The 23,824-nt window shown below is 41.5% G+C and overlaps 1 protein-coding gene across 2 annotated transcripts in view; it reads left to right on the plus strand.

Annotated features, from left to right (window-relative positions):
* zc3h3 (zinc finger CCCH-type containing 3) overlaps nt 1-23,824 on the plus strand; it is a 286,493-nt gene that overhangs the window by 231,676 nt on the left and 30,993 nt on the right. For both annotated transcript variants that reach the window (XR_013576450.1, XM_078540928.1), the window contains 2 exons: nt 3,754-3,947; nt 8,385-8,578. Coding sequence is in view for 1 of the 2 variants with exons in the window: in XM_078540928.1 (XP_078397054.1) it covers nt 3,754-3,947; nt 8,385-8,578 (388 nt within the window). In the remaining variant the exon portion in view is untranslated. The remainder of the gene's footprint in view (nt 1-3,753; nt 3,948-8,384; nt 8,579-23,824) is intronic.

Raw genomic sequence — 23,824 nt, forward strand, 5'->3', positions numbered from 1 at the left:
AACATTTCCAGCATTTTCTGTTTTCATTTCAGTGATTGTCACTCAGTTAGTAATCTTTATCTTGGACATTGTCACCCTTACATTGGTGACATGCAGAGGCAGTTGGCCATCCCCAAACTGAATGAAAATAACCTCTGAACTTCATTTGCTGTGTTTTATAAAAATATCCAGGCAGTAATTTTAAGGCTTCAGCTTGATGACGATTGTAAGATTTTTTGTCTGGGCCCCTAATTTTTATAGTCAGGGAGTTTAATCCCAAATTACCTACAAAAATTCAATCACTATATGTATTGAAAACTGATTTTGACTAAATCAGTTGCCATAAATTAGTGGCTTTGATGATATTATCTAAACTTCATGAGTAAGTTCCAACCTGTAACTCTCTGCCAAGTATATAAAATGTTGAAACCCCAGTATTATATCCTAGCTTGCATCTCACTCCTGAATATCGATTATTCCATGAATGCACCATCCAAAACCCATTATTATGTTGCTGCCTGTAACTCGTGCCTAGTTATCCCAAATTGTTCTGCATATAGCGTATGTAACCTCATCAATAGATTTCAGCCAGTAACTCACTGCCAGATATCCATTACCTATATATACATCATTTGGACCCCTCAACTGAATTCCAACCTGTAATTTCCAAAACAGCCCCTTTGATCATTTTTTAAAGATGCACGGTATACTGCCATCGTATAATAGCTACTATTAATCATGATCAACTCAACTCCTTAACTAGACTATCTGTGACTGTTGATAACTCGAAAGAGTTTCATATTTGAGGATTTATTGCTTTCTGTATTACCCCCCTCAAATTCTATGTTGTAGTTCGCTTTCAGGTATCTAATATTCTATACATTAACTATCAGAAACTAGCCTGTAATTCTCTCCCAGTGTTCCCATTCTTTACATAAATCTCCACAGCTCCTCAATTAGATTTCAGCTTGTAACATATAGAAACCATCCCATTATTCATAGGCACCAGGAGTAGGCTGTTTAGTCTCTTGAGCCATTCATTGAGATCATGGCTTATCAGCAACCTAATTCCACATTCTCACCTTTTCCCCAGATCCCCTAATAACTTTGGTTAACAAAAACCTCATATTTAAAATTTGCAATTGACCAAGCGCAATTGCTGTTTGTGGAAGAGAGTTCCAAGCTTCCACTGCCCTTTGTGTATAGATATGTTTCTTAATTTCACTCCTGAAAGATCCAACTCTAATTTTTGGACTATGCCTCCTAATCCTATACTCTCCAACTGCTGGAAATTGTTTCTCTCTATCTACCCTATCTGTTCCCCTTAACATCTTGAAAACTTTGGTCTAATCACCCCTTACTTTTCTAAATTCCAGGGAATTTGCCTTTAGTTTGTGTAATCTCACCTCCTAATTTAGCCCTTGGATTACAGATATCATTCTCATAAATCTATATGGCACTCCCTCCAAGGTTGCTATATCCTTCCTAAGATGTGGTGTCCAGAGCTGATGGCAGTACTCCAGATGTGGATTAACCAGGTTTTGCAGAGCTGTTTTATGAGGAAAGATATGTTGGGATTTTCAGGAAAGTGAGAGGTGTTTTGACCAATTTTACTCAGTTAAGTTTGACAAGCATGGCTATGAGCTGCTCCGACTTGAGGATTCATTGTTTTCTGTATTACCCCCTTAAATCCCTCAGTGCGAACCTAGACATAAGCAAGTCCCGAAGGTGGTCATTTTACTGGTAATGAACACTATGCTAGTCCTCTAGATATAAAGGCCAGTATTCCATTAGTCTTTGTTGTTTATTTTCTGTACCAGCTCATGACATTTTAACCATCCATGCACCTGGACCCCAAAGTCTCTCTCCTTGATCCTCCAGTGTTTCTACCTTTTCCTCATTTAGAAAGTACTCTGATCTATCATTTTTAAGTCCAAAGTGGATTTGTCACAGTTTTGCCCATTCATTTAATCTATCAATATCTCATTGTAATTTTATGTTTCTATCTATGCTGCTTAGAAAGCAGCCTATCTTTGTGTCATTGACAAATTAGGATATATGACTTTCCATCCCATCATCTAAGTCAATACAGCGAATAGTTGAGCTCCTAACACAGATCCTTGCGAGAACAACACTAGTCACATTCTGCCAATTAGGGAACCTGCTCATTATCCCTACTTTCTGTCTCCTGCCATTCAGCCAATTTCCTAACCAGGTCAATTTATCTTCAATTCCATGAGCATTCCTAGGCATCTGTTGCTGTTTGATTGTCAGATGTATTTTTTTTTTCCTGTTCACTTTTAATGGAAATGCTTTTTCTCCCTGGCGTGTTTTATATTTGCTGCAAAATGGAAGTGACCCTGGTAAAAACCTAAGGGAAGAAAACATAAGATTGTTCTCATGCAATTGAGAACATTTAATTAGCCACTCATACTGTGCTAGTTGATCCTCAATATTCAGCCTGTGTGATGATTTACGATAACTAAAGCATGCATCAGTTTTTATGGGTTGAATTGATCCTGCAGGAATTTGATATCTGGAACAGAGTACATTACAAGTGTGTAATGGACTCTACTGTGAAATTCCACTTTTGCAGTCACTAAATATTTGGGATGGTAATACATTCTTTAACAAGCCTGTTGTGTTGCCAGATTTGTCTGCTCGTTACCAGCAGTTTTTTTTTTGTTTCAATTCTTTTAATAACATGCAAGGTACAAAGAACAAATAAACCTCAAACACACAAATCAGCGGATCTGTCTGCTGAGCCTCATACCATGACTAACGTCAAGACAACCTGTGGAGTTGAGATGTGGGAGTGACTTTTGCAATATACTTGTAACATGCTCTGACCTATCAATGCTCCACTGGAAAGGGCATTGGTTTCTTAGCTCCTGGGAGTTCATGAGGGAGATGGTAGCATAGTGATAAAGCCACTAAACTACTTATCCAAAGGCCTAGGCTAATGCTCTGGGGACATGGGCTCAATTAATAAATAAATCTGGAATTGAAAGCTAGTCTCAATGATGGTGACCATGAAACTATCATTGATTATCATTAAAAAAAACCCATCTGATTCACTAATGTCCTTTAGGGAAGGAAATCTGCCATCTTTATCTGGTCTGGCCTACATGTGGCTCCACACCCACAGCAATATGGTTGACTCTTAACTGCCTTCTGAAATGGCCTAGCAAGCCACTCAATTCAAGGGCAATTAGAGATGGGCAGCAAATGCTGGCCTTTCTAGAAATTCCCATGTCCCATGAAAGAATTTTAAAAAGCTGCAATCAAAGACACACAAAACATGGGGGTCCAATGGACTCAAATTGCTGCTTCACCTCTGATTTGCTGCCAACTCTCAGTTCAATCATCCCCTTTATCTCCAGCCTTGATTCCTAAAACTGATTCAGTCACAGAAGACACTTCATTATACTTGCTGCACTCTTCCCTTCATTGAGCATCCCCTCTCCAATGCTTTTTTTTGACATCCCTAAGCTGCCCTTTCAGCTGACGTCGTGTCCCTCCTGGGATGGTTACATCAAAGCACAAGGTTTCATTTTATTATAATATGGAAATCAACTAATTGAACTTTGGATGTGGAGAGCAGAGAGGGAGATTAGTGCCTACTTTTGCCTATTGTACTTGGGCCTGTTTATTTAGAGTAGTGTAGTGTTTCTGGGATCTCTTTGCAAACTGCAATGGCAGACCTTAATGGGTTTTAAAAATAGAGGAATTGTGGAACTACTTTCTGACACTTAAAAATACTTCCTTCTCCAGTGCAAGAAGAAACACACACTTGTCTGTCCCGAATTCTCTAGGACTGGGAGCTGTGTGCAGGGCTCCAAGTGCAAGCTGCAGCACCTGCAACGGAAAAGTCACAAGCGGAAGCACACATCTGGAACAAGTCAGGATGCAGTAGCAGAGGACTGTGCGACTTCACAGCAGGTCAAACTGGCAAACAAGACGGAAAGGTAAAACAGGAAGCAGGGTTATCAATAGCAGGAGGTGGCTTGGGTGGGGGGGGGTGGGTGTTAAGTGGGGGCTGAGGGGGGTTGGGTGGAAGGAGTAATAGGGAATGAGGGGGGTGGTTGGGTGGGAGGGGTGATGGAGGGACATTGAGAGTGAGGGGAGTTTGGCTGTGAGGAGGAACAAGGGGGATTGAGTAGGAGTTTTGGGTGTGAGGGGGCAATGAGGGTTGATAGGGGGTGGGGTGAGAGGGGTGAGGAGGTGGTGTGGGTTGGGGTGGGGTGAGGGCATGGTGGGGTTTGAGGAGGATTGGGTAGGAGTGGGGAGGGGGTGGTAGAGGTTGGGATGGGTGGGAGGGATGAGGGCTGGTAGGGGTTGAGGTTGGGTTGGATGGGAGGGCTGAGGGGCGGTAGAGGTTGAGGCTGGGTTGGGTTGGGTGGGAAGGGTGAGGGACCAGTGGTTGGGGGTAGGGGGGAGGCAGTGGGAGGTTGGTGGGGGGGCGGGGTGATTCACTTTTAAGATTTAACTACTGTACACTTCTCAAAATTCTCATTTGCATTTAAACCAGCATATAAATAGCAGCCTAAATTTTCATTATGCCCTAAATTAGGCAGAATTCTGGTGACATGCTGTGTTGATGTACCAGAGGCTTGAGAATATTTGGCCTTATCAAAATAAATGTAAGAAACTTAAAAAACCTGGAGTGATGGAAATCAAAGTATTGACCCACTATCACCCATTTTATTATTCTTGCAAAGTTTGGGAATGAAATCCACATTTGCCACTAGGAGACTGCTTAAAAAAAGGTTTTACAAATCTCTATTTCATCGTAGGCTCACCCCAGATAGGTTGTAAATTCACAGTGTGCAACACAATTTGTATGACAGCTCCTGGGGGAAGGCAAAACAATCCAGTTCGTGAGTTAAGGCTGTACTGACTTTTAATCATGTGTCATTCTTTGAAAAATTCAGATCAATAATTCAATCTGCAATTTTCCTAAGCTGCTGGGACATATCTGATTGACAAATCCTGGGGATAGTGTAATTAGTGTAAAAGGGGCAGATGCCCTTCATGGTCTATTGTGGGTTGGCATCAGGGAAATTAGAATGGTACGGTTTTATTAGCTACAGAGTTGAGTTGTTTTGTAAATGTAGTGATTTCTTTGTAGCTACTTTCCAAACATCAGTTGATTCCTCTGTGATTAATTATCCTTAGAGAATCAGCATTGGACCTCTAATTTCACCAGTCCTACAGTCACCCTGCCTACTGCATGCAGGTGCAATGAAAGAGAGACAAACCTACGTTTATACAGCACAATGTCCCAAATTGCTTTAAAGCCAATTCAGTAATTTTGAGTTGTAGTCATTGGTATAATGTAGGCAGTGAGGGGCCAAATTACTTACTCCTACTGCTAATACGTATGTTCATATGTCATTCTAGATGGATGAGATGAACTGGGCTAGATAGCCTTTGTCATCCATAATAATCTTGCGAACAAAGTGTGGAATCACGTGGCTGGGGTTCTGTTTATTTTGTTGCTGATGGAAGTTATTGTGAGCAGGTGTTGTGGGGTGAAATTGCCAGGACAGGAGTGTATAATGGGCTCATCGTGAATCTGTAACTTGTTTTACACTACACATTATTCTCAAGAGTCTTTTCCATTGGCTTCAATCTTGTCCTTTTATCTCATTACTTATTGTCCCACTATGTCTTGGCACTTCTATTAGTTTTTTGCGTTATTAAAATATCGTGATAAAGTTGTTTTGTATACTAGATATTAAAAATATATTGTAATGAGAAGCAGCAATCAGCAGAGTGTTTAGACTTGCTGATCAAGAAAACACATAACATTGTGAACCATTCAGTCTTTGTTTTTTGGCCTCTTAAAAGTTGTGTCATACAGAGACACTTGAGGGCTCTAATACTTCTCACTGACAGTGAAGACCTATGTTGTTTAATCATTCCACTTTGTTACTCAGGTGTCATTTGATCTTTCTACCCTGTGAGATTACTGATACAGTGTCTAATAATTAATAACTTCCTGTCAAATTAACAATATTGCACAATGCTGCTAAAGTAAAATTTGTACTCTCTGGTTTGTTTAATAGCTGTGGTGGATCACCTATGGGGCATACGCAAACTAACACTACATTATATCATTGCTGCTCTTAATTTGTGACTAGATGCCAACAATGGGCATTATCATTTTATTAGAACCTTTCTGTGATTGTTTGGTGAATTGATTGGTGAATCTTGAAAGGGGAAAAATATCATGCTTATTTGAGGGGGAGGTTTAAAGCCAGGATTGTTGCGGGGGTGGGGGGGGGTGGGGGGATTGGTACTTGGGAGTGGTGGCGGAAGGGGCCCAGAAACAGAAGAAGCACCAGGGCCCATGATTTCATTCCTTGGCCCTGCCATGGTGTCATGTGTTGCACAGTATAGAAGTTGCTGCTTCTGTACAGTTTCCCAATCCTTGCCGCAGGACTGCTATAACAGGACCTTCTAGGCTCCTGCACAATAAATCTTCTATACAACAGCCAGCTGTTTTTTTAAGAACACATGAAAAATAATTAAACCAGTTCACACCTTTGATTCTCCTCCATTCATTGAATTCTCAATTTCAACCATGCCATTGAATTAAGGCCAAATATTAGGAGGCAGGAAATTCCTTCTCCACTTTTACGCTACTCCAAGGTTTCCGTCCGCGAAATCCCAAGCCGGAGTGGGAAGGGGGGGTGTTGTTGGGTTGGGGATGCAGGAAGGGGCAGAGCTACTGAGAAACGGGCAGAAACTTGTGAGAAAGTTGCCCATTTGTCCTTTCATCTGATGCACATGATAGAGATCTACAGAAGGAAAGGATAAAAAAATGATTCCATATTTAACTTTTTCCTGTGGAATTGTCAATTAGATGTTTCAAGTAGCTCTGTACAGTTTGCAAGTGGTTTATATTTGTTGCAAATATGTAATATAATTTTTAGTTTTAGGATATAATTTTTAGCTTTAGGAATTAAAGTTGAAACTGAAGAAAACCTGGTTGAGAAACTGGAAAAAACAACCCTGAGGTAAATGCAGTTCAAACAAGCTTGGGGTTTATTACACTCAAGAGGTTGGGGTCATGTTGAAGATCATAAACAGCAGGTGGGCTTACATAGCTAAAGAACTGGAGACATGACGTCTACAATTAATCCAGTAAAGGATCTAAATTATTCATGTGGTTTCACAGAATTAAAGAAATATTTGGAATTAAAAGGTAATTAATTTTCATTTCTACCTGGGAACAAGCCAAGTGTGTCACATTGTGGGACAGGTGGGACTTAGTGAGATTCTTCGTTTTGAATTTAGCTTTGTGAATTCAGTTAGAGTGTATCCAACAGGCAAGACTGGTTGATTTTTTTTTTGAAAAGCAACAAAGAGACGGTCAGCTTTGGGTCTTATGAAGCTTGTAGCTCCTTGGAAGCCTAGAGATAAAGCCCAGACCTACAACTGAATTTGAGTAAATGCTAGATAGATCATCCATGATGCAGCCTGCAATTGGTAGTTGGTGTTCAGTATAAGGCAAATATGAAAAGTGGGAAAAGCAACTGGAATATTTGTTTAACTAGAAGCCAAAGGAAGAAATCTACTGTAATCCTCTCAATAAAAGGCAGTTAACTTTGTTGTATTTGGAGTTCTAGAAGTAATCAGCTTGGTTGCATTTTGAAACCTATTGGAAGCTAAGGATGTTTTCTGATATGCAGGAGTCACAGGGAGGCCATGTTTGAGCTGTGGAATCCAGATTCATGAGGTCAGTAAAGAAATTGGGGGGTCACTGCCAAAAGCTAATGGAAGGACCCCCAAGAAATCTTGTACCTTGGTTAATCGCTAAAACACTGAAGAGAAATCAGAGTGAATTCCGGTGAATTGGTCCCAGGAAAAGTGAATGAACCTTGAAGGTTTCATAAGATAGGGAATTCTTAGGAGGGAAGTAGAAAATAGACCTGAGTTTATAGTATAAGTCTTTATAAGTGAGAGTGTTGTTAATGGTGCTTGCTTTGTTTAGTTTCTTTTTGTATACAATAAAGTTTTTTATAAAAACATGAAACCTTGTGGCGTGGTTCTGTTGGTTAATTACTGAGGTCGGACTTTTTCTTTAAATGTTAATGGCTCCTGTTTAAATATAGCCAGTGAAATTCTGCTGAATATAGAGATTCACTTGGCAAACTGGTTAAATGTTTATCAGGATTTACTGCTGTTGATTTCACCAAAGATAATTGACATAACTTCTTCTAGAATGGGCACGGCATTCAATTTGAATCAAAAGGTATGCTGTGCTTGGGAACCAGTAGCAATTGAGTAGCATACCAAAAAATGTCATCTTTCCAATGAAATGGAATCATTTTGTGTGTCAGATTACTGGATTTTATATTTTAAAAAGTTAACACGGTATTCTCAATCTTTGGCAGAGAACTGGAGGGGAAGACTGTGAGACAAGCATTGACAGAGAAAAGAACTAACTCTTCTATCATCACTGAAGAATTGAGTAGCAGTAGCAACAACCAGCATTGGCTGCCAGCATTCATTGCCCTTCACTCATCTGCATCCTCTGAAGAGAAAGCAGATTCCGAAGTAGAAGAAGAAAGGGCAGGTGAAGCACAGGGTATGTATTTATCCTTTTTCAATATTTGGCCCCAATTTCATTTGGAGTTACAATCAGGCTGTCTTAGTTCTGACAACCACAGACTCACAGATCCAGCAGAGAATGCTGTATAAAATAAGTCAAGAGTTTTTGCCTCCTTATCCCAGGGATGCTGAGGCCAATTCTAACAACTCTACTGCCAAACTAATTTAGATCAGTTAACTCAACGCACATCATTGATCAATCTTGAAACATTTGGATCTACTTGGTCACCTGCTTAACACAACATAATCAACTTAAGTTTATATGTTATCTTTAACATAGTAAATATCCCAGTATGATTCATGGTGAAGAAACAGATGACCAATTATTGTAGGAAAGCTGTAGAAATGATTGAAAGTATAGTCAAATACCAAAGGATGCATTTTACAGGGAGACATATTCCCCGCACCCTCAACGGCAAAGTCGGTTTTGAACTCTTCGAGTCAGAATCCGGCCGCCTGCAGCGATAAAACACTGGGAGCAGCCTTAATTGATTCAGGGTGGGAGTTCCACCCCCATCTGGGAGGAAGCCCTGCCCTCGAGAGCTGCCAACCAATCTGATTGGCCAGCAACACTGTAGTCCCAGCAGTGCCAGTAACAAGCAGTGGCCACTGCTGGGACTACAGACAGGGCTGTTGTGGGGCTTCATGACTTTCCTCTGCCTTCCCCTACCATATGTAAAATAGCAGTGGAGGCAGAATGTGGGCCCTTAAGTGGCCATAAATTGTCTACTTAAGGGCCTCAAAAGGCCCAAGGACAGCGGGCTGCCTGACGCCTTCCCTGCCCACCATAACATGGGAGACAGGTCTTATTTTGAGACCCACGCCTTCAAATACACCAATGGGGGACCATAAAATGCAGCCCCAAGACTGTGAAGATGGTGTTGAAGGTTGGGAGAGCATGATTAGATTCATAGACATTACATGAAGAAGCCATTTGACACATGATACTTGGTAGTGTTTTCTCCTCAGCTGGAACTGCTCCAATGCTGCTAGCATAGGAAAGTGAGTCTCTGAGGTGGACCTTCCAGATTTGACATGTTTGTACATGTCAAGTATTGAAGTGCAACCACGTCAGTCTTTGAAGTCAATTTTCAGCCAATCCGGTGGTTGTGAAAAGCACTGTATAAATGCAAGTTTTTCATTTTTTTAAATCAAAGGGCATTTTGTCGGAAGATGGTTCCTCCTCAAAATGGTAAGACCACAAAGAAGAAAAAAAACTTAATTTAATAAAAAGCATTGAATATGGATGGAGTAGGTCAAATTACCTAGAAAAAGCAGCCACCATAGGGAGAATGCATGCATAAACAACAGGCAATGGCTATGATGACCTCTACAGTTGGATTGCCTGGTAACATTTGTTGGTGGACACTTGTTGGGATGTGGGCATTGCTGGCAAGGCCAGCTTTTCTTGCTCATCCTTAATTGCCCTCAAGAAGGTGGTGTAGAGTCACCTTGTTGAACTGCTGCAGTCCATCTGGTGTAGGTACATCCACAGTGGTGTTAAGAAGAAAGTTAGACAAAACTGGGTGTGTTCTTGTGGTTTACAGTGCCTAGGTTGATGCCAGATGGTCTGTCTGGTTTTATTCCTTTTTGACTTTTCTGTAGCTGTTTGGTACAACTTAGTGGCTTGCCAGGCCATTTCCCAGGGAAGTTAAGAGTCAACCACGTTGCTGATCTGCATAGTGAACATTTGAGAGAGGCACTGGCATGTGGCTAGTAAACTGATTGACCTAGGCAACCCTCTGTTTCCCTAAATCAATTGGCAATCTGTACATTAAAAAGGAAAGTTTTTAGAACAGACAGTGTAGCATTTCCTTGAGATGTAAGAACTACAATGGTTAAAAGTATACCTTTAATGGATCCTGTTTATCCTATCCATAGAAAGCTACAAGGCTAGACTTATCTCTAAAATAAAATTTAGAGCTGTGGCATATTTAATTATCTAGTTTCAGGAAAGAGTATGAAAAGGTTAAGGTTGTCACTGAAACAGAACTGGAGATAGCAAAGGCCAAAGGGCAACAATCCTAATGATCTCTGAAAATCGAACAGAATGTGGATAAAATAGAGGTGAAGTTTTTAAAAAGTGTTTGGAGCTGCACAAGAGTTGATGAAGATGTCCATTATACTTAATCCACTGGTTCCCCAAGTCAAGTGAAAAAGCAGCAAATGACTGGCTTTTTAAAAATATTCAGCATCCACCCCTTCCAATACTGCAGTGTGATCACCAAATAAGTTGCAGCAACTCACCAAGGTTATTTTGCCAGCATGTCACTCCCCTTTGTGACCTCTATCAAGTTAGAGGAACAAGAGCAGTAATGGCATGGAAACACCAAATTCACCTGCAATTCACATACCATCCTGACTTGGACATATATCACCATTCCTCCTGCATTACTAGATAAATATCCTGGAATTCGCTACTTAACACCATTGTGGAATCACCACCACCACAATAGCCTTCTTAGGAAAATTGCAAGGACAATTTAAAAAAATATCTGTAACATTTTTACAATGCACTATTAAGCAATTCAGTGTTTGAGATTTTGCCAGTGGGTAGAAAATTCATCCTGATGATTTTCAGTCGTTTACTAGAGTTTAGCTAACTACCCAAGCATTGAACAAAAACAGCTTGCCACTTCCGAGGCAATTCTAATTTTCCATATTTCATCCTGTATTTAAATAGTTTGAAGCCAGCTTAAAAATGTGCTGGGACTGATAATTTCAAGATGACTGCACTACTCACAGGTCACCTCATGCGTACGATAATTTAATTACTGATCATTTGCCGTACTTTAATTTGTTCACGAAAGAGAACAAAAGTCTCAGGGAAACGAGCAGATGTTTCTGTTTCCCAATTGCCCGTTTAGCGAGGAGTAAATGGCAGCATTCATTCTGGCTACAGCCGGAGAGAGGAGAGAGGGAGATGGGTCTTTACAGCTATGAGTGATTCCTTTTGTAAACATTTTCCGGAGATATGCTTCTTTGAACAGTTATAAACAAGAGTTCAGCTCAGCAGGCAGCAGGCTTATGAGATCCCAGCACATGTCATTTTATTGTCATATTTCATGGTCATAATCATAATGGAAGGAGTTCACTACCAGCTTTTAACAGCACCACTGTGCGCACTTAACAGCTGAACAGGTTTGTTTGACATATCACTGGAGCATAGGTAATAAGGTGGTGCAAGGGATGAAACAGACTTTCTTCAGAGTAATTGATAGCTTTTGGATGTTACCATGTTGTGTCTATGTCAGATAATAGCTCAGATAAGGGAGTATTTAGCTGCCAGGTTTATGATTGGTGGATTGTAATATATCCCAAAAAATGCTTTGTTAACCCCTTTCTGTCCTTTCTGAATGCAGTAAGTTTAACATTTTTTTGAACATTTTTCTTACTAGCTTTGTCTTTTCATCTCCTAAAGATATTGGCCTATTGCAGGGGTCTGCAGTTCCACAGCATCTTGTCATTCTGTGTGACAGACGCTATTTATTATTCACGTGTGCACCTAAATACCGAGTGAGACTGTTGGCAAAGCCGAGCTGTATCCTGACCTCTCAAAATCCATAGGTCAGACTTTCCGCCAGGCTCGGGGGTGGGGGGGGGCGCGGGGGTGCAGGGTTGCAGGATAGTGATCATCAGCTGGAACATCAGGTCAATTGTCCCCACAGTAGCAAGGGCACTGAGACTGCTACTGCTAGAGAAATCAGTTAACACAGACTGTATCCTTTTCTGTATGTCTCAGCCACTCACCCGGGATACTGGCTGAGCCATCAGAGCAGCTGTGTTAACCATTATTTTATTTTGGGCAATTTTTAAAGCAAGTAAGAAATATTCATTTAGAGAGCACCTTTCACAACTTCACACCATGAGAACTAACTCGCACACAACACGTCCCACAAACAATAATGAGATAATGACTAGATCATTTTTTTGGGGATGTTAATTGCAGGAGAATGGGGACAATACCCATGCTGCAGGCAGGGCTTCAGTTTAACATCTCAGCCAAAGGATGGCATCTCCAACTACACTGGAGTGTTAGCCTTCATTATGTGCTCATATCTCTGGAGTGAGACTTGAACCCACAACTTCCTGATACAGAGCTGAGGAGGCTGACATTATCTAAAATGTTAAACCTGTACAAAATATTGATTAGGCCTCAGTTTTGCCCTTAGGGACAACTATAAAAACTGCATATTGTACTCCAGGTATGGTCTCACCAAAGCCCTGTACAATTGTAGCAAGACTTCCTTACTCTTGCTTTCCAACCCCTTATATTAAAGGCTAACATGCCATTTGCCTTCCTGATTTCTGCTGTACTTGCCTGTTAACTTTGTGTTTTGTGTACAAGGACACCCAAATCCCTTTGAGCACAACATTTAGTAGTTTTTCATCATTCTAGAAAATAGCTTGTTTTTCTGTTCTTCCTACCAAAGTGAAGAACCTCTCATTTCCCCACATTGTATGCCATTGTATGGGGGCTACCATAGACCAGAAATTGAACTGGACTAGCCAATAAATACTGTGGCTACAAGAGCAGGTCAGAGGCTAGGAATCATACGGCGAGTAAGCCACTCCCTGACTCCCCAAAGTCTGTCTACCATCTACAAGGCACAAGTCAGGAGTGTGATGGAATGCTCCTCAGTTGCCTGGATGAGTGCAGCTCCCATAACACTCAAGAAGCTTGACACTATCCAGGACAAGGTACCCCGCTTGACTGGCACCACATCACAAACATTCACTCCCTCCATCATAGACACACAATAGCAGCAGTGTGTACCATCTGCAAGATGCACTGCAGGAATTCACCAAGGCTCCTTCGACAGCACCTTCCAAACCCATGACCACTACCATCTAGATGCAGATAGATGGGAACTCCACCACCTAGAAGTTCCCTTCCAAGTCACTCACCATCCTGACTTGGAAATATACCGCTGTTCCTTCACTGTTGCTGGGTCAAAATCCTGGAACTCCCTAACAGCACTGCGGGTGTACCTACACTACATGGATTGCAGCGGTTCACAAAGGCAGCTCACCACCACCTTCCCAAGGGCAAGTAGGGATGGGCAATAAATGCTGGCCCAGCCAGTGAAACCCGCATCCCATGAATGAATTTTTTTTTAAAAACCTGCTGCCTTCTTGCCTACTCATTTAACCTATCTATATCTTTTTGCAAACCCTTTGGGTGGAATCGCCCTGTCCTGTTGGCAGGAGGCATCATCACCAGCATGAGCAGACAGTATGGCGAGAAGGCCAAAAATTGGTTTTATGCCATCGTGAAACCAGTTTGAGATCATCTGCTCCATCCATCAATGGTGGGCCATATTTCCCGCCGTGTGCATCAGGAACCTAGTTTCAATACTTCAGCATCTCATTATAAACCCCGCTCGCCGGAATCATCGCCCCACGCTGGATCATCCAGGCACGTCGGCGTAGCGTTTCACAAATGTACATAAGCGACGTGCACCTGGCAACCTGCACTTCGCTTAGGATTTCAAGGTTTGTTTGTCTACCATGCTTTGGGCAGCAATTGCAGTTATCAGCGCCAGACTTCGCAGGCAGCACAGCATCACTTTTAGGGGGCTTATGGGCAGGTCTTTACCTACCAGACCAGCTGTAAGGCGGGTGTGGCTTTTCAACGGCTGCAGGACTAGGGCTTGCTTGAGGAAGGGGAAGAAGTGGCCTCTGGCAAGAGAAGGGCTGTACTGAGGAAGGGGTGTGTGGGGGCACATTGATCAGTGCAAGTGGCCTCAAGACGGTGAGGGCTGAGGAGGCAGTCTCCAGAGGAAATGAGGCCGAATGGAGATGTGAGGGCGTGTGTGAGAGAGTGAGTAGTGATGTACCTTCAGCTGGCAGCGAGTGAGATGCCAGTGAATGTGTGATGGCCTTGTGAGTGTGTGAGTTTAGAGTGATGAGATGGTTGACTTACCCTGGTGGCACGGATGAGGTGATTCATCTGTTTTCTGCACTGGATGGCCGACCTTTTATGTGCCGCGTTGGCACAGGCCACCTCTTCTACTGCCTCCCCAGCCAGAGTAGTGAGACCGATGGCCATCCTGCAGCCAGAGTGGAGTAGAGGACATCGCAGCGGGCTTCCATGGCATCCAGAAGATATCACAGGGATGTGTCACTGAATCGGTGGGGGCTGCCCTCTTCCTTGCTTTTGGGGGCCATGTCTTCACCGGAGCAGTCCTGGGCTGCAAGCATTGAGAACTGTGCATGCAGTTGCAGTTTAAATATGACACGCTGTGAGGAAGCAGCGAGGTAACGGCATACTGGGCAAATTGGAAGCCACCCACCAGCAAGACGGCATGTTTCCTGTGGCTGCATAATTAATGAGGCGGGAAGGGGAAGATCCGGCGTGAAAAGCCGCCATTGTGGCCAGCAGGTAAAATGTCTTTTCTCACGCCCACTACCACACTTAATGCAAATCTGGGACGATTCTGCTCTTGTGTCCACCTTACAGCCTATTTTCTCACCTAATTTTACGTTGTCAACAAACTTGAATACACTATACTTGGCACTTTCATCTGCATCATTAATATAGATTGTAAAGCACTGATCATTGCAACACCGCATGAACAACAGCCTGCCAAATTGAAAATGACTCATTTATTCCTACTCCCTGTTTTCTATATTTTAACCAATCCATGCTAATATATTATCCCCCCTCCATGAATCCTTAACTTGTGCAAAAGCCTTTCACGTGGCACCTTGTCAAATGCCTTTTGAAAATCCAATTATTTCCATTGATTCCTCTTTATCTACCGTGCTTGTTGCAACCTCAAAAAATTGTCTGTCAAACAATCCTTTGTCAAGATTTGTCAAATGCGCTTTCCCTTTCATAAAACCATGTTTACTCTGTCTAACCATATTATTATTTTTGAAATGCCATGTTACCAGTTCCTTAATAAAGGATTCCAGTCTTTCCCAATGACTGATGTCAGGATAACCGGCCTGTCAATCTGTTTTCCCTCTCCCTTCTTTCTTGAATAGAAGCATTACATTTTCTACCTACCAATCCACTTGGACCATTACAGAACCCAGGAAATCCATGGGATCTGTTGGCTTTTAGTCCCATTAATTTCTCTAGTATTTCTTCCTAAAATTAATTAATTTAAGTTCCTTACTCTCATTAGATCCTTGGGTTCCTGATATTTTTGGTATGTGGTTTGGAGTCTCCTTTGCTTCTGTCGTCACTCCTTTTGAATGATGACAGACACAAATATCTGTTTAGCATCTCTGCCATTTCATTAATGCCCATTATAATTTCTCCTGTCTCAGCCTTTACACTTACTTTCACTACTCTGTTCCTTTTTGCACACTTGGAGAAGCTGTTACAACCTCTTTTTATATTTCCTGCTAATTCACTGTCATTCTATTCCACCACCACGCCCCCCCCCCCCCCATTCTTTATCCGTTTCTTCATGATCCTTTGGTGGTTTCTAAAGCTTTCCCAATCCTCAGGCTTGGTACTCTTCTTATAAGAATAAGAAGCCTCTGTTAATCTTTGTGATAAGCCATTGACCTGAAACTTTAACTCTGTTTCTCTCTCCAAAGTTGCTACCAGACTTGCTGAGTATTTCCAGCATCCACATTCTTTTACCTTTCCCAAGAATATAGCCTAACACTGCTCTGTTTATGTGCTAAGCCAAGGGAGTCCATTTTCCAGCTCAAGACCATCATGCTCTCCTTGAATGCAGGTGATCTGATCCTTGAAGCCTCAGCAACTCTATACTATTTTTGTTTATTTTCTGGTTTACCCTGTTTGAGTTTTCTCAGAATCACAGAATTGTTACAGCACAGAAGGAGGCCATTTGGTCAGTTGTGTCTGCATCGCCTGGTTTTGTGGGGCTTGAGGTTTTGAAATGGCTGTTTTTAGCATTGTTACCTCTTTGGATAAATCTTAACTCGAACAACGATATCTGATATATTAACAGCTTAAAATACATGCACATTACTGGGTTATGGGCTTAAACTTAACATATGCACCTACATGGGCATCCCTGTACTAAGACATCTGTACGTCCTGAATCCTAACTTTTTAAGTTGCGATAGAAAATGCCATTGAGACAACATTCTTACCTTGCCTATTGTATCATTTTGTCTTCCTGTAGACAGACATTTTAGCATTTTGCAAAATGTTGAGCACAGCAGTCCAAGAGAGTTGAATTAACATCGTCACAAACCTAGTAATTAACCTAGTGTGCTTCAACAAATATGTCATTTAAACTAATTCTGTCCCCTTACTCGTTCAGCTTGACTAACTCCTTCCAACAGATTCAAATGTTTAATTAAACTATTGAAAATGAAACAAAATAAGGAAACTATTTTGGTATAATTTTTATTTTGTTTTAAAGGTGTCTGATTATTTTGGGGGGAAATGTAGGGAGAGCCACCTCTTCGAAAGGAGATCCTGACTGAAGAATAACTGCTTTATAAAATTCCAGTTCAGTACTGAGTGAGTTCTGTTATTGGAGGTGCCATCCTTCAAATGAAATGTCAAGATCCTCCCTGTCTGTTTTGGTGGTTCAATGGACATAAAGATCCTATACCTGCAGAATAGTAGGAAGTTCTTTTGAAGTCCAAGCCAACATTCCTCCCTCAGCCAAATTTTAAAAACTCATTTGTCTTTATTGATGTATGAAAAAAAATGGCTGTTGTGTTTGTCCAGATAACTAGCACTGAGCTTCAAAGTAGTTCAGTGCCCCAGCAACATTTCTCCCTCAGCTATTATAAAAATAGATTCATTTGTTATTTACAGGATCTTGTGTGAAAATTGACCTGCTGTATTTTCCTACATAAGTAATGCTCTTTAGCATAGGCTGTAAATGCTTTAAAATGTTTTAAAATATGCACGTTTATTCTTTAATCTTTACTAGTTTTAGGAGAATTGACTAGATTATGTAATGAAAAGCTGCATCATAATGCCGTGTGAAGCAGCCCAACATTAAAAATTCAATTTAGACTTAAAGTATCTATTGTTTGAGACAGTTTTTAATAATACTTTTTTACGGTGAGTGTATTACTGCAAGGAAATAGATTACTATCTAAACAGATTACCCAGTTATCTCCCTTAATAGAGCTACACATGAACTGGAAGTGCTTGAATCTGAAGAACTAAGTTGAGACTGCCCAAATGCAGTGTAAACATTAAAGTGAATAGCCAGCTCATAACTCAGTAACTCAGTGCAGTAATGAGCTACGCAAACCACATTTGATCTCCATTCTATGCTGAGTTTGCTAATCTCTCAGCGGACTGTTGCTGGGGAAGAAGGAATGTGAAAAGAGGAGTCCCTGGGCTGGGAAGGGGAGTTGAACTGGTTTCAGCTCCAAATTACAGTCCAGAGACTTTAATGTGACTCACAAAAGATGGGCCAGAGTCAGGCTCGACTGTGATATTTCTCTTTTCCCCACTCCATGGCCCTCCCCCCACCCAACCCCAAACCCCCAGCCTAGGCATTCTTGTTGCAGAGAAGTGCTGGGATATGTGGAAGCATACTGAGTGTGAGTCACAGCTTTAAAAAAAAGGTCAAAAACAAGACGTACACCAACGTAAGAGGTTTAACCAAAAAGAATTGTACTATGGCTTATCAGAAACGCAAACTTACAAGTGTTAAACACTTTTATGGCATAATACCATCCAAATTTGTCAGTCTTCAGCTGCAACTCGTTTGGACTCTGCAAGGGTTAACTACAGATAATTATGCTGAACTTGGTGATCGCTTTGCATTTGGTTGATGTATGGGTATTTTATTAAGGGCAGAGAGCTGTTAAATAGACTCCACGGTTTTTTTACATAAATTAGTGAAAAAGTCATGAATCAATGCCAGAGCCAGTTATGTCCCAAATAAAGTTTGTTTATATCCATCTCCTAAGAAAGTGTCAGGGCAGTCTGAATATATTTTAAAGAGGCCGAAAGCCTTGGGAAAATATCGATACAGCTTAACGAAAGCAATTTATAGTAGACAAAGGGATAAAAAATGAATGTTAAATCCAACCTTCAGGGTGGTGGGTTGTAAAACGTGTTCTGAATATTTGAGTTCATGGCACAACTGATGCTTCAGTATAGTCTAGTTACATGCCATTCCCACTGTTAATATTTCGTGGGCTTGAAATTCCACCCTGGTTACTAGCTGATGTCCATTGAGTGAACTTGTATGAAATTCCTTCCTCTGTACTTTTTTAAAAATGTTAACCTGTTTGAAACAAGCTGGTTAACACCTCCATTAAAATAATGTTGAAAGGAATTTTGCATCAGTGTGTTCAGGATTTACCGCTATCCTGTGAAAAGTGAAAGTGAAAGTTGCTATAGTCCCAGAGGACCATAGGCTGCTCTCTCATCAGAGAGAAACAACTGGTGGTGAGTTTTACCTGAGTGTCCCCACACCTCTGGCGAGGGGCAAGGTTGAGAAGGTGGGGCCTTCATGAATGATCTCAGCCGATATGGGAACTAAACCCACGCTGTTGCCGTCACATTGTATCACAAACCAGCCATCCAGCCAACTGAGCTAACTAGCATAATATCAAAACTTGTATCAGTTTCATTTTTATTTTTTGTTCTTACAAATCCATGTTACTTTCCTCAGCATAATCTTCCTGATGCAAGTGTGACTACAGTCTTGAGAAAATATCTGAGAAAATATATTATGAGGGCTCCTTTTTAATCTATACCTATCTGCAATTCATACTTGGGGCCAAGAGTACCAAATGGCCATAGATAGACTCCAGTGAACTTTTAAACCACAATATGGTTTACTCACTTAATCTTCATATGTCAGCCAAGGTAAGGCATGGCTGGAAAAGCAGAACACCTAGTCAGCAAGTGCTGACTATCTCTGTCACTCTCTGGTGATGTATGGGGTGGCTTAGACAGAATATGGAGCTCTGCATTCATTACCCCGAAAATAGAACTTGGCCTTACTGCAACCATGTTACGTGATCATCTCCCACGCTTTCTAATTGTATGGACACTTTGAGAAAGAATGCCAAGTTACTGCCAGCTAAGTTGTGCATCTGTGGGAATATAATTACAATGGGAATTATTAAGTTTCTCCACACTTGCTGGGTGTGGACTGGAGGAGACAGTAATGGAGTACAGTACTATGCTGTACTGCACCTGCAGTTTGGCTCAAAAAGAACTTGCATTTATATAATACATCATGTACAAGTGTACCTGAGTACTTTATGGTGCAACCACCAAAGGCCAAAAAATAAATTTTTGCTTGAACTATTAGGATCACCCTAACTATTGTGAACACAGGAAATGCTGGAAATACTTAGCAGGTCTGACAGCATGTGTGGAAAGCGAAACAGTGTTAACATTTCAGGTTGATGACTTTTCATCAGAACTCCCAAACTTTTGTTCACTTAGAGCTATCTAGAGCTGAGTGGGAAGATCAACAGCTTCAAGTGAAAGATCTACAGCTGTAGTCCCATTAATGAGCCAGGCTGCCTGGACAGTCATGAAAAGCTCCTTGGGCTAGGTGCTGTTTTGCCTGGCTCAAATCTTGACTGACTTGGAACAGTGTTCTCAAATTAGGGTCTGCAGAGACCTTCCGGGATCTGTGGCGCAAGGCTGCCCATGGATGGGTGACTACCAAGGGGATTGTAATCAAGAATAAATGAGTGAATGGTAGCCAGAGGTAAGCTGTGCTTCACCATGCTCCTGCTGTCCCCCTGCTTCTCTAGTGCCCTCTATGGGCTTCTGTGCTCACTGTGGTATGTTTCCCCATTGCTTCTGTTCTTCCCTACTCCAGTGTTTTTTCCATCTTCTATTCTCTCTGGGATTCTGCTCTTTCCACACTACTGTCAAAAATAAGCAGACTCTGGAGTGGAAAGTAGGCACACCCATCTTCCTGTCTATATAAGAAAATGTTTTCTTAAAAGCATTGTTGATTAACGTGCATTTTACATGCAGCACTTCCATATTACAAGCACCACCAGCCTCTGCATTCAAAGGATCATCCTGCGCCATTTCTGCCAACTCCAGCATGATGCCACCACCAAACACATCTTCCCTTCACCTCCCCCCACCCCCGGCGGCATTCTGCAGGGATCGTTCCCTCAGGGACACCCTGGTCCACTCCTCCATCACCCCCTACACCTCAACCCCCTCCCATGGCACCTTCCCATGCATCCGCAGAAGGTGCAACACCTGCCCCTTTACTTCCCCTCTCCTCACCGTCCAAACACTCCTTTCAAGTGAAGCAACATTTCACTTGCACTTCCCTCAATTTAGTCTACTGCATTCGCTGTTCCCAATGCTGTTTCCTCGACATTGGAGAGACCAAACGCAGACTGGTGACCGCTTTGCAGAACGCCTTCGGTCTGTCTACGCTTTGCAGAACACCTTCGGTCTGCCTGCAAGCATGACCCAGACCTCCCTGTTGCTTGCCATTTCAACACACCACCCTGCTCTCATGCCCACATGTCCATCCTTGGCCTGCTGCAATGTTCCAGTGAAGCTCAACGCAAACTGGAGGAACAGCACCTCATCTTCTGATTAGGCACTTTACAGCCTTCCAGACTGAATATTGAGTTCAACAACTTTAGATCATGAACTCTCTCCTTTATCCCCACCCCCTTTCTGATCCCCCTTTTTCCAATAATGTATATATATTTTTCTTTTCCCATCTATTTCCATTATTTTTAAATGCATTTCCATCCATTGTTTTATCTCTACCTTTTAGCCTATTTCGATCCCTTCCCCCCACCCCACCCCACTAGGGCTATCTGTACCTTGTTTGTCCTGCTTTCTACCCTTAATTTCACCATTAGCACATTCCTTAGCTACTATCACCACCGTCAACACCTCTTTGTCCTTTTGTCTATGACGTCTTTTGGCAATCTCCACCTATCACTGGCCCTCTATCCAGCTCTACCTGTCCCACCCCTCCTTAAATCAGCTTATATTTCACCTCTTTTCTATTTTTCCTTAGTTCTGGTGATGAGTCATACAGACTTGAAACGTTAACTGTGTTCCTCTCCGCAGATGCTGTCAGACCTGCTGAGTTTTTCCAGATATTTTTGTTTTTGTTTCGAATTTCCAGCATCCGCAGTTTTTTGCTTTTATCCATATTACAAGTATCATCATTTAGATAAGGATCTGTGATTACGAATCATTTGAAAAGAGATTCTTCAACCAAAAATCCTGAGAACCTCTGAGTTAGAAAAATCATGTTGAGGTCACCTTATCTATGTTTTGCTCTTGCCCCCATCTCCAGCTAAGGATCCTGAAAATTTCCTTGAGTATTACAGGCCCTGAAAGGAAATAGTTTGTTTTTAATTCAGTTAATTTTGAAATGTATTCAACAAATTGCAATGTCCTTTTCAGCCTTTATCGTTCATAGCAAGCAAATTATTCAGTTTCCTGAATTGCATTGCCCTTTTATGGTGGTAGTGTTTATTTTTGATACAGATACACATTACCAATGTCACAGCTTTCATGATGTTACCCAGTTGTGTGTTTTTGTTTTAAATGTTGGACGCCAGTACTCACTCTGAAGTGGTTCTACATTTGTCTCTGCCTATGTATCATTGGGAGCAATAACGAAGTCCATGATGTTGAAACCACTGCTTCACTTTGTGTTGGGTGCCTGTCATTATTGGGTGCTAAAATCTGCTAAGTACCTAAAGGAGATTTTCTTAGATCTGTATCTCTTGAGAATAGTAGTTGCTCAAAAATTAGACTGGTTGTAATGCACGTCTGTAAAGGAACATACTTGATTTTCCTCCATTAATTTTAGTAGAAGAATTTTTTTTATTCATTCATGGGATGTGGGCGTCGCTGGCTAGGCCAACATTTATTGCCCTTGTTCAGAGGGCAGTTAAGAGTCAACCGCATTGCTGTGGTTCTGGAGCCACATGTAGGCCAGACCAGGTAAGGGTGGCAGATTTCCTTCCCTAAAGGACATTAGTGAACCAGATGTGTTTTTGCAACAATTGGCAATGGTTTAGTGGTCATTATCAGACTTTTAATTCCAAATTTTTATTGAATTCAAATTTCACCATCCGCCATGGTGGGATTCAAATTCGGGTCCCGAGAGCATTACCCTTGGTCTCTGGAATACTAGTCCAGTGACAATACCACTATGCCATTGCCTCCCTAAAATCACAAAGGTTCCTTTCTAACCTATTAGATTTTCCAATATTCATGGTGTGCAGGGCACAGACCTCAGGCCACAGGATAATCTCTACTGTGTTGAATGTCCCATAGTGCTGAATATACATAAATTCTCCACATATTTTATGCACAAAGTTCATTCAGGCCCTATTCCCATGTTAATTAGGGGAAAGCCCCTTAATGCATGTGAAGGCATCAACAGGGCTCCATACACTTGATGCTTTTTGCAACTGGCATTTAAAAGGAAGGAAGCAAAAAAATACTCTACAATCTCCATTGGCCCTTTCCTCCATCTTTGTCCTTGTTGGTCCTCCTCTACTTTGGCCTCCAATTCCTGATCTACAAATTAGGCCTTTTTTTGCCGCAAGTCACTTTTAAAAAAGGCATTTCTTCAACGGTGGTACAGCTGCTGATGCCCGATAACTCAGTTCCATGACTTCTGAACTCTTCCTGCATGTAATGCTATGTGTTGGAGGCATCAATGTGAGGTCAAGCAATTTAAAAATTCAATGAGGTGAAGGCCGAGACCAAGAATGGTAATATTTTGCATGTAGTTCATGTTTTGATCAAGCATATGCGCTGTTATTTTTTGTATTTATTGAGTATCCTAATTCACCCAGTCCACTTACTGAAGTATATATGTTAAAAATACCAGCATAAATTTTAGTATATTAACTCAACAAATAGAATTTGTTTGTGATTTTTTTCTTCTTTAATGCCAATAATGAATACCTTGAACTCTGGCCTCTGCTCCCAATGCGCTGAGCAATTTCTTCTCCTTCATGCATTTTTGTAGTGGTTTTACTGCTTCCAGCAACCTGTAGGTTAACAAGCTAAATTCGTGTGTTTCTGAATCTTCATTGTGAATTTCCATCGTTAACATTTCTATAGCAAACATTTGGGCCCAAATAATGAGTATTTAAATTAGTTTTCACAATCAATTAAGTAGTTGTCTTTCAGTCTGGAACCTGCATTCTAACTAATCTTTCATCTGACTGTTGGCCACGGGGACCTAAGTGAAATGAGTTAGGTAAACTTAATCGTGTTCCTAATGGGCATGAGCTCACAACAAAAAGATTTTTTAAAAACTGCTGCCAATTT

Source organism: Cetorhinus maximus, chromosome 4 (assembly GCF_964194155.1).
Source record: "Cetorhinus maximus chromosome 4, sCetMax3.hap1.1, whole genome shotgun sequence".
In the NCBI taxonomy this organism is placed as follows: domain Eukaryota; kingdom Metazoa; phylum Chordata; class Chondrichthyes; order Lamniformes; family Cetorhinidae; genus Cetorhinus; species Cetorhinus maximus.